General features: G+C 39.9%; 1 protein-coding gene across 2 annotated transcripts in view; it reads left to right on the top strand.

Annotated features, from left to right (window-relative positions):
• Positions 1 to 15,686, top strand: part of LIMCH1 (LIM and calponin homology domains 1) — a 366,296-nt gene that overhangs the window by 274,704 nt on the left and 75,906 nt on the right. Inside the window, exons 8-9 of one of the 2 annotated variants that reach the window (XM_036762932.1) lie at positions 3,903 to 4,155; positions 5,166 to 5,435. In XM_036762932.1, coding sequence (XP_036618827.1) covers positions 3,903 to 4,155; positions 5,166 to 5,435 — 523 coding nt within the window. The remainder of the gene's footprint in view (positions 1 to 3,902; positions 4,156 to 5,165; positions 5,436 to 15,686) is intronic. The other variant, XM_036762933.1, reaches the window with a different exon arrangement.

Raw genomic sequence — 15,686 nt, 5'->3', positions numbered from 1 at the left:
CCAGTCTTTTTGCATGAAAGCAGAAACCACGTAGCTACACTTCCACCTTGTAGGCAGGGGCTTCTTTTGGGGGAGGGAGGAGAGGACATGTCATCTGTTTATGCTTGATTTATCCTTGAATTTCATTGTTTTAGATTAAAACTGCCCAGACTTTCTGAACTGTCAGTATATTTTTAGACACTGACTCTGATATCCACATGTTAGCTATTTCCTGTCTTTCTGTGTCACCTTCAAATTTAATAAGCGTGTTACCTATGCCTTTATCTTAGTCACTGATACAAATATTAAACAATACTGGGTCAAGGATAGAGGCTGGTGAATTGTACTAGAGACCTTTCCAATGTGGCATCAGTTCATTAATGACCCTTCTTTGAGTCTTTAGCCAGTTCTGAATACACCCAGCCATTTGTGTAGCTTTTTTGTTGGTTTGGTTGTTTTCATTCATGTCCAACTCTCTGTGACCCCATTTAAAGTTTTCTTTTCAAAGATACTGGAGTTGTTTGCCATTTCCTTCTCCAGCTCATTTTAAAGATGAGGAAACTGAGTCAAACAGGGTTAAGTGACTTGCCCAGGGTCACATAGCTAGTAAGTGTTCGAGACTGGATTTGAACTCAGGAAGATGAGTCTTCTTGACTCCAGACCCAACACTATATCCACCATGCCACCTAGCTGCCCTTTGTATTGCTTACATCTTACTGTCTTTTCTCCAAGAAAAGCATGAGATACTTTATCAGATGATTTGCTAAGTGCTAGGTAAACTATATGCTAGTCAAACGTACAACATTCCCAGACCTACCAGTCTAAAAACTTAGTCAGAAAAGGAAATCAGGGTTATTCTGGTCTAACTCATTCTTATTTGACCCTTTATGACTTCTTCCTTTTCCTAGATGTTCACTAATGATCTTTTTAACAATTTGGAGAATTTTACATACAATCTAGGTTAAGCTATTATTAACCTATAGTTTAAAGATTCCATCCTCTTAGCTCTTTTGAAAATTAGGCACTTTACTCTTTTGCATTCCTATGTCTCCATTCACATTCTCCATGATCTTTCAAAGTTCACTGATAATGGCTGAGCAGTTAACATCTCTTAGTTCATTAGTGCCTTGGGATGTGGATCTTATAGGCTTAGTGATTCAAACACATCACAGGTAGAGTCTTAACTGATTGTACAGCCACTATTTTGAGTGTCAGCTCCCTTCTTAAAATTTTCATTTTATCCTTTCTGTTCCAAAAAACATGGCCAAGTAGGCAGACTACAATATAATTTGAGGAAGAGAAGAACCCTAGGACCCAAGGGGCTCAAGAAATGCTTTATTTTGGTGTTGATTTCTGAAGACAGAAAAGGATTTTGTGAATTTTAGTTTTATTCCAGGTTCTGGGGGGAGGAGGCATAAGGAGACAATTAAGGTAAGACCTGAGATGTTGAGTTAGGTGAATGGGTGGTTGTCTAATTTGGTTGGAATGAAGAATTTGTGAAGGGACTAGTTTCAGGTAAGGCTGGAAAGATAGACTGGGGCTGGATTGTAGAGGGCTTTATATACCAGGAAAAGGAGTTTGAGTTTTGGACTAGGCACAGCAGGGAACCACTCAAGGGTTTGAGTAGGAATTTAGCTTGTTTTTTGTTAGGGGTATGGGAAGGAATGGAAGGAGTCTGGACCTGTGATATTATTGGTGTAGGGAAATGTAATTTACAATGAAGATACAAATACAATGATTTAAAAAGCCTCTACTTGCAGTGAGCTTATAGTCTAATGGTGAAGACAGCAAGTGTGTGTGTGTGTGTGTGTGTGTGTAATCAGGGTGCAGTTAACAAGAATCTAGGCAAGAGATGATGGAGGCCTGAGCTAAAATTGTACCTGTGTGAGTATAGAGAAGAAGGCAGATATAAGCGAAGGAGCAAAGAATAAACACCAAGATTTGGCATCTAAATGCACAGGAGTCAGGGCAAGAAGTGAGGAAACCTGAATTAAGATGATGGTCATGTGAGTAGAGAGGCGACATATGGGAGAGATGCTGTGGAGAAAGAAATGACAAGATTTGCATCTTGCTAGTAAACATCCTTCTCGGGGCAATTAATTGTTAAAAGCATTTGCCTTGAGTTCGGGTCAGAGCAAGGTTATAACAAAACTGGAGCTTGGGAGGAGCTTTTTCAGCATGTCAAGAAGCACAGACATTGTGCTAAATGCTGATGATACAAAGAAAGTCAAAAAACAACCCCTGCTGTCAAGGATCTCACAATCTAAAGAGTCAAGCACAAATGAGGTTTGTGGTTATGTTGGATAAATTGGAGATAATCAACAGAGTGAAGGCACCAGCATTAAGGTGAGATTTTTAGCTGGGATTTGAAAAGGTGAGCCGGGAGGCAGAGATGAGGAGGGAGACTGTCCCAGGCATGGAGACAGCTAATGAAAATGCCAAGAGTCTGGGAAAGAGGTATATTTTGTATGAGGAACAGCAAGGAGGCTGATGTCACTGTATCGAGCTGAACTCCTGTCCCCACTCTTTACTTAGATTTATCTGAGCTGGATCCTTGGTATCTTACACATAGCCTTGCCAGGGAGTGTGAGTTTGCCAAGTGTATACAACTTATTGAGATGTAAATAAGAAATCCCATACTAACGATGACCAACCAAGGAATGAGACTCTCTTGAACCACTTGCCCAGGGCTATAGGTGAATAAGCTGAAATTTGCTCATTATTCTTTATTCTCTGTTGGCATGATCTGCTGTTACAATTCACAGTAATGTGCCCTTGCCAGCATATTCACAGATATTGGCTTGTATCTGATTATCTTAGAGTTTTAGACCTGGTTAGTTGCCTCAATATTTCTCTTGAAGTTCAGATGAAGATCTATCCTGTTGCACCCCCTATTTTTTTAAAACTTACAAAGAAAGAGATTTTTATAAACTTCTCTTGCCAGTCCATTCCAACAAGTAATAATTTTCCAATAACAACTCTTGGGGAAATTCTTCCATCTAACCCGAATTTCCACATGCTGTAATTGTCTCCCTTTTTCTCTTCTCAGTGAAGACTTGGGTTCATCATACTTTCTGTGACAGTGTATCAAATATTTGAGAACAACTTTAATTTTTACTTTTGGGACTGTGCTACTTTCAAGTATCATCTCTGTAGAGACATGAGGTTCCCATTACTAATTATCTTTGGCATCAAATAAGAACTCTATGTGTCTTTCAAAATCTTCCACAGTTTGGCTCCACCAGACCCCTCCAAACCTTACTTCTTACTCATGCCTTCAGATAAGCTGTATCTTTCAGCCAGGCTGGCCTCTGTTCTGTCTCTTCTATATCAGGTATCAGTGGAAATGGCCAAAAAGAAATCTTCATCATATATAATTATAATGATCATACTTAGCCCTAGAGAAGAGTTGAAAAAATGTACCCTCCCCTCATGTTGCATATACTGTCATTCCTAAGTGTTGTTTGGCTTTTCAGCTGTTTAAAAAAAAAAAAAAACAAACTTAGTCAAAAGAAAAGGTTCAGTAGACATAGAAGGGGTTGTAATAAATGAATGTGGTTTTATAAGGTGACAATGAAATAAAAATATAAACCGCACATGTGATAGTGCAAAAATAGTATCTCTGTTGTAATTTTGCTACTAGTTGAAAAATCTTACTGTTCGGACTTTTGAGCTTGTTTTTTTTTTTCTTTATTAAAGTACGAGTTACCTCTGGTACCCAGAATATACCAATTTATATTAATACTTTAGAATAGTTAACTGAGAAATGGATGGAAGGAGCCCTGTACTCTCCCAGCCTTGAACAAATCTTTTAATTCCATAGAAACTTGTCATTTCAAAGAAAGTCGCTCTTTTAATCTCTCCTAACGGACAAACACCCCATCCCACCCCCTAATTATCAACCCTTTTCCTCTCTTACCTAGGCAGAGGAAGTGACTCAGAATCGGACTTGCCTCATCGAAAGCTGCCAGATGTAAAGAAGGATGACATGTCAGCAAGAAGGACTTCTCATGGTGAGCCGAAATCAGCAGTGCCTTTTAACCAGTACCTCCCCAATAAGAGTAACCAGACAGCTTATGTACCTGCGCCTCTGAGAAGGAAGAAGGCAGAGCGAGAGGAGTACCGCAAGAGCTGGAGTACTGCAACCTCACCCCTGGGGGGTGAGAGAACTTTCAGGTAGAACTTTCACCTTTTTTTCTGTTTTTCTTTTCTTTTCTTTTTTTTTTTCATGACCTGAAAGAAGTGCCCTTTCTGAACATATGTCGAATCATGGCAATTTCAGCCCGGTTACACAAGATTCACCACTAGGTTGTGACATTTGCCTTCTTGACATGGGCGTTGAGAACACAGGTTTCCATTCTGTGCACAAAACTCTCCTGGTCGTAGACCCTTGTCTGGCTTCTTCCAAAGAAACTGGCTTAGGTGCGGTTAGGTGCGGGGAGACTGCCCTATGAATTGGGAAGTCTGTGAGATCTTCCTTGAGAGTTTAACATAGAGGAAGTACTAGTCAGCTGTCAGGAACTTTGGTTCTTCCAATTTGGAGGAAGTGTCCTAAGCAATTTACTCTTTAACTCTAGTTTATACACCTTTACCCTTGGGCAACACTTTACAATTTGAAAACAACTTTCAACCTGCTTATCCCATCTGATGATCATAATAACAGCACAATGAAGAAGACAGAGCATTTTCCTTTTACCTCAGAGGAAATGGAGGCTCATAGAGGTTAAATGATTTGCCATTTACTACCTGTGTGAAGATAAATCAATGTCATGATTTGAACCCCGGTCACTTGACCCCTTCCTCCTCCTCACCCCATCATTCCAGTGTCCAGTGTTCTTTCTCGGATAAGCTGTAGAAAATCGCTGAGGTGACTGTATTTATCTGATTGTTTTCTGTCTAGTTGTATGGTTTACTGTTGCATAACTTTGAAATGGAAATGATCTTAAATGGAAATGATTGTACGTTAGTAGAAGGCATTTGGAGTAGCACGAAAGAGCTACTGGAATGATTGTATATTACATTAACTGTTGAGAAATGGTTAACTGTATGTCGTACAAATTATGACTTTTCATTTTTAGAAGCTAAGATTAATTTTATAACATTTAAGAAAGATATCCAACTTGGTCTCAGCTCAAGCATCCATGTGGCATTTCCAGTTTGGTAAATTGTACTGTACAACTCATTAGCTACCCAGAAACCATAGAGGAAGAAGAACAAAATGAAGTGGGGGCTCATGATGAAGAGGAGCCGGCCGCCCCATTGGATCCTAGTGGAAAGCCTTCGGACACGGGGTTAGACTTGAGTGAGCAGAATGGTAAGGAACAGTCTCTTCCAGAGGGTGCAAAGGAAACGGTAGCACAGAAAGCCGCACAAAAAGATCTCGAAGAGATGAGAAAACGCAGAAGGTTGGAGCAAGCTGGTATCAAGATCATGCCAGCCGCACAGCGTTTTGCCAGGTTAGCTCTGTGGTTACAGGATAGGCGTGCATGTTTTGTGCTGTGAAATGCGTTGGGTATGGTTGGCATTCGTTCTTCAGTTTCTCTCTTTATGACTCCCCTCCTATCCCTGCTTCCCAAAGCTGAGTTGGTGGAAAAGTAAGCGGCTGTTTAAAAGTGTCTGCTGTTTCTCTGCTTTTCGGTTGGGTATTTTAGAAAGCATACATGCCTGAAAAGGAGTGACAGCTTGAGTGGGCTTGAAAAAGAATGGTTATTGTTTAGTGCATTTGTTGCAATTGCATTTCATAACTCCAAACCACCATGTGATGGTTTGTCTTGACCGAGTCAGTGCATTTTACTTACTGCTCTGTTGTTACTAGGGCTTTGTTTATTTTTCTACCAGTTTTAAATGGCTCATATCCAAACATCGTTAGGGAACGGTCAATGTTACCATTCAATGCAGAAGATTTTATGAAGAATCCTTATGAAGTCCTTCCTTACTAATAGCCCCTTGCCTTCTGTATCTCAAGTGGCTAGTAAATAACCTTGCTATGTAAGGATCTCCTATGAACACAGAATGCTAGTTGTTGGTAGTTTGGGGTTTTTTTTAACCAGGGGTTTGGGGTTAAAGATTTGAGTAGTAAGTTGAAAGTCTGCCACTAGTATCTAGTTATGACTGTGTCCTATTACATATCAGAGAACGCCAAGCAATCAGAATCAGAATAATACTAATATTAAAATAGGCAAATATATTTATTGTTCTGAAACACTAATCAGTTAAGAGATGTTTATATTTAATAACCAGGAAACAACATAGGCACATAAATTGAATTAAATAGTTTCTCTTTTTCTATGCAGTGGCACAGTCACCATATATAATTATTTCTATGATTCACACCAGTCCTGAGTAGAACATATTGACTGTATTCTTATATTCTTTTGTTTCAAGAAAAATAAATGTCCTCCTTTCTATGGTAGCCAACATATAAACATACACACACTACAGATATGTATCTTACAACATGATACAGATATATATGTTAAACATGTGCTTAAATGTATATACACTGTCTGCACTTGACTCTCAGATACCATTTATACTAAAGAAAGAGGACAAGGAGAACAGGTACAAAATAATAAAAAACCATTCATAATCTTTATATTAATACATGTGTGTAACATGTGTATGTGTTGTGTATATTATGTAGAACATGTGTATTATGTGTACATATTGCACTATAGATCATGAATACAGTATGTACACACACACATCTCTGCACAGTCATATTGCATATGCCCTCTTCTAAGCTCCCAGTTCAGTTGTCCACTTATTCCCAAACCCCGGGTCAGGATTATTGTCCAGCTTCCAGGCTCTTTTACTCCTCAGTTTTCCTTGTACTATATGCATGTGAATGTTTTGTCCCATAATAGAATATAAGCTCTATGAGCTTAGGAACAGGTTTGATTTTTGTTTTATGTCCCTGGCCCAGTGCCCTGACCATAGATTCTTAATGATGGAGGGTACTTTAGGTTCTACAGATAATGTAATTGTGAGTATGAATTCACAAATAACCATGGTTTTGAACTCTCAAATTTCCTCACAATTCAATTTTCTATAATTTCTCCCTATGAAATGGTAATTTTTCCTATTCTTTGTCCTCACCCTGAAATTGAGTCCCTCTACCCTTCCCCATTATTGCAGTCCTTCACCCCTGCTCTGGCATCACTTTGCACTCTTCAGGGCCTTAACCCTGTACTTGACCGGTTCAACTGTGCATTATTATTCAGTCCAGTCTTCTTGCCTCATTATCCCTGTGGTCACTTAGGCTCTGCCAATTCTTAATCCTGGACCATCTCCGCCATCTGCCTTCTGGGTTCCCACTCTTGTGCAGCTGAACATTCTTGGAAGACAGCGAGTCACAGCGACCGCTAGTCTCTGCACGGCAACTCCTTTTATTCTTCCATATCTTTGAAGCAGCTGCTTCGGACAGTCTTCTCAAACCCCCTATAATTCCTTCATCTCCTTTTTTAATTACTCTATACTTAAAACCTCTCTAAATCATCCTCTTCTTCTTACTCTATTCTAGGAAAAGGTGTCTTTTCCTGATAAGATGAGTCAGTCTGCTTGGGCAGATATGGATCCCTTCCCTTCCTGTATTCCTTGGCAGCTCATCCTAGTGACTGTCATATTCAATCTCTCCTGTCTGACTCCTTCCTTTCCACCTAGAAATACGACTATGTCTGCCCTATCCATAAAAATCCTTAGCTCAATTATACCTCCTCCTTAAGCTGTTGTCCTTTACCTCTCTTCCTTTTTTTCATTGCCAACCTCCTGAAAATAGATTTGTTGCTTTGACTCCCTCATCACCCATTCACTTTCCAGTTATTTTCCATGCAGCTTTTGACCCTACCACTTTAAAAATTACCCTCTCAAAGGTTACTCACCATCTCTTAACCAATATATCTCATGGTCATGTTCTCATCCTCTGATCTCTGTAGTGTTTAACATTTTTGTCTCACCTCTTCTTACTGGATATTCTCTGCTCCTTTATTATAGCTGCTGTAAATATTTTTGTACATATGCATCCTTTTCCTCCTTGTAGATCTCTTTGGGATACAGCCCTAGAAGTGGTATTGCCGAGTCAGAGGGTATGCACATTTTTATAGCCCTTTGGGCATGGTTCCAAATTGTTCTCTAGAATGGTTGGATCAGTTCACAACTCCACCAACAATGCATTAATGTTCCAATTTTCCCACATCTTCTCCAGCATTTATAGTTTTCCTGTTTTGTCATGTTAGCCCATCTGATAAGTGTGATGTGGTACCTCAGAGTTGTTTTGATTTGCATTTTTCTAATCAAGAGTTCAATTTGATGTAATCAAAATGATACATTTTGCATTTCATAATGGTCTCTATTTTGTAACACTACTTTCTATGACTGTGCCCTGTGAATCGATATTAATCTCTAGCTCCTTGGTATCCCCTCCCCGAGCCTTTACTATGTCTTCTATACCAAGCATACTTACCCTGGGGTCCACAAACGTGTGTGTGTGTATGTGTGTGTGTGTGTGTGTGTGTGTGTGTGTGTGTGTGCGTGTGTGTGTGTGTTTAAATTTTGATGACAATTTCAGCATAATTGATTATCTTTGTATTGCTGTGTATTTTATCATATACTTTTAAAGACACTATTTCAAGAAGGGATCTTTTAGGCTCCACCAGATTGCCAAAATAGGAGTCTGTCACACACACACACACACACACACACACACACACACACACAGAGGATTAAAAACCCCTGCTCTATACTCTGCATGATCCCCTCAGCCCCCATGAGTTCAAGTATCATATGTAGATTACTCCCAGTCTAGATAACTAGCCACCTAACTACTCTTTCTACCTTCAGGCCTGAAATGTCCATTGCCTGACTGACAGTTTCCATTTGTGTGTCCCACGCGCATCTCAAATGAATACTTCCCAAACAGAGCTGATTATCTTTTTTCCTGTAAATCCTCGTCCAGACTTCCTATTTCCATTGAGGGTGCTATCATCTTCACAAGGAACCCAGGTTTGCGACCTTGGAGTCATCCCGGAACTCTTCCTCTCCCTTAACCGCCACGTATCTAATCAGTTGCCAAGCCCTGTCAATTCTGCCTCTGCAGCATGTCAGACCTCTCTCCCCTTCAGGGTCCTCAACACCTTTTACTCACACAATTGTCGCATCCTCCTAATTGTTTTGCTACTTCTGCTTTCTTTTCCAGGCCATTTTCCACACGGCCCCCAAAATAAACCTTCCTAAGGCACCACCTTGATTGTATTACTCTTTGGCTCAGGAAATCTTCAGTCGCTTCCTTTTTCTCATAATAACACAAAAACACCATGGCTTGGCACTTAAGGCCTTTCATAGTCTGTTTCTACTTGCCCTTTCTAGGCTGACTTCATTTTATTCTCTTTCACAAACTTGATATTTCAGCCCAACTGAAGTACTAATTGTTCCTTGAACTCAACATGCTGTCTGCTACCTCCATGCATTCCCATAGGCTGCCTCCCAGACCTACCAAGCACGCCCTCCTCTCTCCTCTGCTCTCCTTTCCATCTCCTTGTGAACTTTCAGATAGTTACTTTACTTCCAGGCACAAATCCAGTGCCACCTCCTTTGTGAAGCCTGTGTTAGTGTTTCCTCCCCTCTCAAGTTACCTGGTATTTACTTCTCTATGCATTTATTATATCCCTCAGTAGAACTTAAGTTCTTTGTGTGTGAGGACTTTGTTGTTTTACTGGACTATTCCTAGCATAGTCCAGTGCTCCTTGTACCTTCTGAGCTGGTACTTAGTAAATATGAACATTTCTTAAATTGAATTCCAAGATGACTGGATGATCAGTGCATGGCAAGTGTTTACAAATTATCATATGGCATCTCAATAACTTACATATTTGTTTTGCCATACTTTAAAGTAAAAACAAACATTGTTGGTTTTTGAATTTTATCTATGCAAGCGCTGTGAAGAGCCTTGGCAATGAATGTTTGTCAGAGAAATAGCCTTTCATGAATTATAGTCTGGGGCAGAGACATCTTCGTTGTCATGGTTGACTGAAAGGTGTAGAGAGTATAAGAACTACTCTTCCTGTTGTTAGCTATTAGAAAACCTTAGATTTGGTAGAACAAAATTCTGCCTTAAAAGCTCTCTTCCCAGGAAGGGCTCTACCATATTATATAAAGCAAAATTTTGCGATTTGCCCAAGGTTCCCCAGGTAATCTGTGGCAGACCCAGGATTCAAATCTATATTGTCTGGCTCGAAATCCACTACCCATTCTACAGGAGCACATCGATTTCTTCTCTTGGCATCGCTTTGTACGTCTTTCCATTTTTCTTTGCATTCTTCATATTTGCCCATTTTGTGATGCATTAATATTCTGTCATACTAATAAATGACACTTTATTTCACCATTTATAGAATTTAATTACAAGTGAGATTAATATTACAAATCAGAAGGGACTATTGGAGTCTAAAAACTTGAACATGTTAGATATAAGGCAGTATGTGGTTTTGTGAAGAGGAGTGCTGAGTTTGTATCCCACCTCACACCCTGGCCGTGTGTTATTTCTGGCAGCTTATTTCACTTTTCAGAATTTGAGTTTCTTCGTCTATAAAATATTTGCAGTACTTCCTTCACGGGGTCGTTGTGAGAAAAACACTGCAAACCTAAAAACCCTCTATGCATGTAATTTGGCCTTATTCTTACTAGTACTATTTTCCTAAGTCTGTGAATTTTAATCTCTGTGAATTTTGAATTTAAAGTTTGACATTTGTATTTATGGTTCATGAGTGAAAGTGGCATCTGTTCTAGAATCACTTTTTTCTCTACTGCCTTCCATTTCTGGATACCTCTCCCCACCCCCACCCCTGTGGCCTACCATTCTGTATAGGTGGGATCCCTATCCCTATCCCTCTGCCCCTCTCTTGGTCTTCTTTGTTTCTATTCTTGGGCTCATGAATGTTGCTGGAGGGAGGGGAGGAGGTGTCACACTGATATAATAATTCCTATTATTTCACTCAGCTGGGCCAGTATGACCTTACAGTATTCCTTCTACCCCCACCTATACTTCTCTACCACCATGCCCCACCTTCTCCCTCCCTCTTAGCAGATGATCTTGCTCTTCCTACTTTACTAAGAAGACTGGGATCTCTGAAAAAGAGCTGACCCTTCTCCTTCACAAGCTCAACACCTCTATTTGTGCCCTGTCCCCTCTGGTTCACCCCACATTTGTCTCCACTGATCTTCAGTTTTCTCTCATCTTTGGGCTCCTTCCTTTTAGCTGTGAACATGCCTAGTTTTCTCCCATTCTTTAAAGCAAACCTTCACTTAACACTGCCCTCAGGCTATTGTCCTGTATAACTTCTCCCTTTCAGGGACAAATTCTAGGAAAAACATGTACATTCATTGATTGCATTTCCTAACATACACACATACCCCACTGACTTCTTAATCCTTTGCAATGTGTCTATTGAACTCACAATTTAACTGAAACTTCTCTCCCTTTGAGGTTGTTGGTGGTATCTTGAATACGAAATCCTTCTGTGAAATCCTATTGCCTTTTCTCAGTTTTCACCATCTCCAAACTCTGAGAAGCTTTTGACTTTGTCATCTACCCCCTCCGCACTTCCTTCTGGATAATTTCCCCTCCCTTGGTTTCAATAGCATTGTTCTTATCCTAATTCTGCTCCTACCTGTTAGACTACTACTCTCTGAATCAACATTTGTCTTCCACCCAGTGTGCCCCAAACCACTGTTCAGGACCATATTTTCTAATTTCTCTTTTCATACCCTCTCATTGCTGTCATCACCTGCCATGGACTCAATTATTATTGATAGACAGATAAGTAGGAGGCTCCCACATTTATATATTCAACCTTAGGCTCTCCCTTGAACTCACCAGTTACCTTCTGAACATGTCTCCCTGGATCTCAAGATGCTCTTCTCCTCAAACCTGCCCCTCATCAAAACATCAGCATTTCTACTTAGGGTGCCATCTTGACCTCCTTTCATTTAGTCTAGTTTGGGTCATCTTGGATTGATCCTCATCCACTCCTCTTTCCAAGCACTTAACGACTGAGTCATCTTGATTCTTACTTCAGAACAGACCATCACGACCCTAATTTAGTCCTTCATAACCTTTTGCCTGTGATCTAGCATTGGGTCTCTTTGTTTTGTCCTCCTCGTGGCTTTCTTACGCCAGTGTTACTCCAAAAGCAAAGTCTGACCGCATCCCTCCCCTGCTCAGATATTTTGAGTGGCTCCTTTTTCCTCTAGGGTAAAATGTGAACTCTTTAAGGCCTTCCGCAAGAAGGATCACACACCTCCCTTTCCTGTAGGACTCTTCTTCGAATGCACACTATGTACATTCCAGCGAAACTCTCTGCTTAAATATTTTGCAAGCTTGACAATCCATCCCCCACTGTGTGTCAGCACCCTCCTTCCTAAACTCTGCCTCCTAGAATCCCTACCTTTTGTAAAGGCTCCTGTAAAGTGTTCCTTCTGTCCTCCTCCTCCTTTGAAGTTGTTCCTGATACATCGAGTCAGTGTTTTCTGCCTTTACAACTATATTGCATTTACTTATCTGTGTATGGGCTGTATCCTCAGTAAATTTCAAGCTTCTTGAGGCTAGGGGCTGTTCTGTTTTTGCCTTTGTATCTCCCCCCGCCCCAAATTCTTTGTTAGTGCTTAAAAAAAATTTGTTGAGCTGAGTTCAACAAGTTATCCATTTGGATTTAAGAAATTTCCTCTTGCTCCCGACTTAAGCCAGTACAAGCCCCAAATTCTAGATGTATGAGTCAGGTTGCTTGGTACATAGGGCATGTGGGAGAGGGGGGATCCACAATTTAATACCTTGCATTTCCAAAGTGCTTTTTAGTTTCAAAGTACTTTTACCTATGCCTTCTTATTTTATTTTTTAAATAACCCTGTGGGCAGGGGGAAGAGGCAGAAAATAAAGGTAGCTTTTATCCCCATTTTCACATGACATTAGAAATTCAAGAATTCTAAACCACTGGTATATGTATATTTTAGAACAACTTTCATAACAAGACCTACTTTTATAACTATGCAGAAATTAATATTTATTGGTATTTATGTTCTTTTAAAGATAAGCTACTTTCTAATTTCCTTTTTTAGTTATGATTGATTTACTTTGGTTAGTTTTTTCAAAATAAAGGGCTTTACAAATGCAGCCAAGAACTTAGATTTTAAGAGGATAAAATTAGAACCAGGATTCACTTCCTCCAAATTAAAATGCCATGGAGATTTGAGTTCAGTTGTATAGCGTTTCCCATTGGAGAAGTAAACTTTTTTTTTTAACAACTGAATTATAGGTTTCACGTGATTGCACTTCTTTTCTAATTGTTTTCATATGTTTCAGCACTCAGTATTTTTCACTAGTCTGTGAATCTTCTCAACCACGTAGTAATTAATTACAGAAAAAAAAAACTCTCCAAGGAACAATAGACATTTAAGGATTCTGTGGAGGAAAAGCAGATGTAGCTAAGTGCCAGACACGTATTCCTCTAAGTCCCCCCTTGCCAGATGCCTTTTTCATTGAATATGATCACACTATACAGGGAAAGCAGTCAGAGAATTTGTTCTTTACCTATCATACCGAATTTCATTGCCTTTTTTTGGAAGTAGGTGGATGGTGAGGTGGCCTGTGCTGCCCCCAGCATTCACATGTGGCATCATAGACTTTCGGGCTACTTTGTTTCTTTACTCGAGGTCCCCTGACTACTTGACTTTAGCTTTTTGGTTAAATTATCCTGGAGACAGAGTGTCACCTTTCATTTTTGTCACTTTACACATAGTAGCAGCTTAATAAATGTTTGTTGGATTGAGTATGTATTGCCAAGTCATAGGAGCCAGAGCAAATTCAAAGGTGTCTCTTAATTTCATTGAACTCTATCAGTACGTCAGTCAAGGTCAGACTCTTCGTAGAATGTAGTTAAAGTCTCCCACTAAGTTGATCTAACTGTAGAATTTATTGAATAATATCCATACCATCTGGATACTCTCATTCATACAAGAAAGATACGAGACTTACCATACCCTTCTCACTACCATTCTGAGAACCCGTCTTGGGCTGGTTTGCTGAAATGAAGCTAAGGTGTACGTAATTGAGTCCTTGAGCCAGTTTGGTCCAAGTAATCAACTGGTTCCAGATGCCCTACGACTCTTAGGTGGGGCTGTGGAGTTTTATACTGAGATACTCATCTGAATTTCTGTACGGGCAAGGTATCTACATGGATCTTAATCTCTTAATCAGTCACTCTAGCTCCATCTAGTTCCCCTGCTTCCTCTCAGTGAAGAGGCTTATTTCAATGACCCGCATCATTTAGCCTCAGCCGTCCCCCGGTTAGATAGAACCCAATTGAGTATTCATGGAAGGACATGAGCAATAATTGCACAGGATGTGAAATCACGAATGGGTTGTGATCTGCTGCACAAGTTTCTACATCGACGACATCTTTTTGTCTTTCAAAGTTCGCCTGAACGTTTGACATGAATTCAGGAACAGCAGAGAGCTGTTGCTCTGGGTTGTCAGTCTTGTTACCATACACAAGGCTATCTTTGATTCAATATCATGATTTTATCTTTGAAAGTTGGCCTTACGCATTGGCAGTGGTAAAATGATCCCAACTGTACTTGAACCTCATATTTGAGTCACTGGACAAAGCTCCAATGTCAGAAGAATTTTTTAACCACAGCTAACCATCAGTTTTGACTTAACAACTGCTCACATAGCTAGTCATTGCCCGACACTATTCCTAGCTCCTCTCTTGACCTCCTGCTTTCCAAAGTTCATCCATTTAAAGCAGCTGCCCCCCACCAAAGAAAACCAAACCAAAAAGCAAAAACATACCACTTTCCCTACTTACCCTACTTAGTAGAATATATACTTTAAATAGAAATACTCTACTGCTTTCCATTTGGTCTCTGAGCTCTACCCAACAATCCTGGTCTTACTATGACCTGATCCTTCTTTTTAGGTCTTTGACCCTTACTGATTTGTCCTTTGCCCTTGGACATCACCCAGAATGTTTTTGTGCAGATGCTTGCTCTTGTAGAACTCCTTGAAACCAACAGTGCTGATCACCGAGCAGAGAAGAGAATCAACGTTGTACTTTTTATCCAAAATAACTTTTTTTGGACTTTTCTTCTGTGAAACATTAGCACTGTGAGGGCATAGAAGTTATTTTAGGGGCAGCTAGGTGGCGCAGCGAGTAGAGCACCGGCCCTGGAGTCAGGAGGACCTGAGTTCAAATGTGACCTCAGACTCTTGACACATGTACTAGCTGTGTGACCTTGGGCAAGTCACTTAACCCCAATTACCCTGCCAAAAAGCAAAACAAGAAAAAGAAGTTATTTTAAACTAGTTCTCCAGGAACAGTTGCAAAAATAGGTAAGGCAATAGTTGATTAAAGAGTTAAGGTGTTTTAGTCACCTTTCCTCCTTTTTTTTATATCTCTTCTTTCCATTGTGCAGTGGAATGCAGCATATTGCACCATGTAGAAAAACCTGTTTCATTTTTATTGGTATTTTTTTTCTTTCAAAACTGATGGAGCAACCTTATGAATAGTTACCTGGGTAGTATGATTTAAGAGAGTACCAAACAGAGCCCTCCACCAGAAGACAATTCCACCATCAATCATTGTGTGTGTGTGTACATATATATCTATATATATTTATATATATGTATTATATATAATGTATGTCTATACATATAT

Source organism: Trichosurus vulpecula, chromosome 6 (assembly GCF_011100635.1).
Source record: "Trichosurus vulpecula isolate mTriVul1 chromosome 6, mTriVul1.pri, whole genome shotgun sequence".
In the NCBI taxonomy this organism is placed as follows: Eukaryota; Metazoa; Chordata; class Mammalia; order Diprotodontia; family Phalangeridae; genus Trichosurus; species Trichosurus vulpecula.
This window is presented reverse-complemented; position numbering and strand designations above follow the sequence as displayed.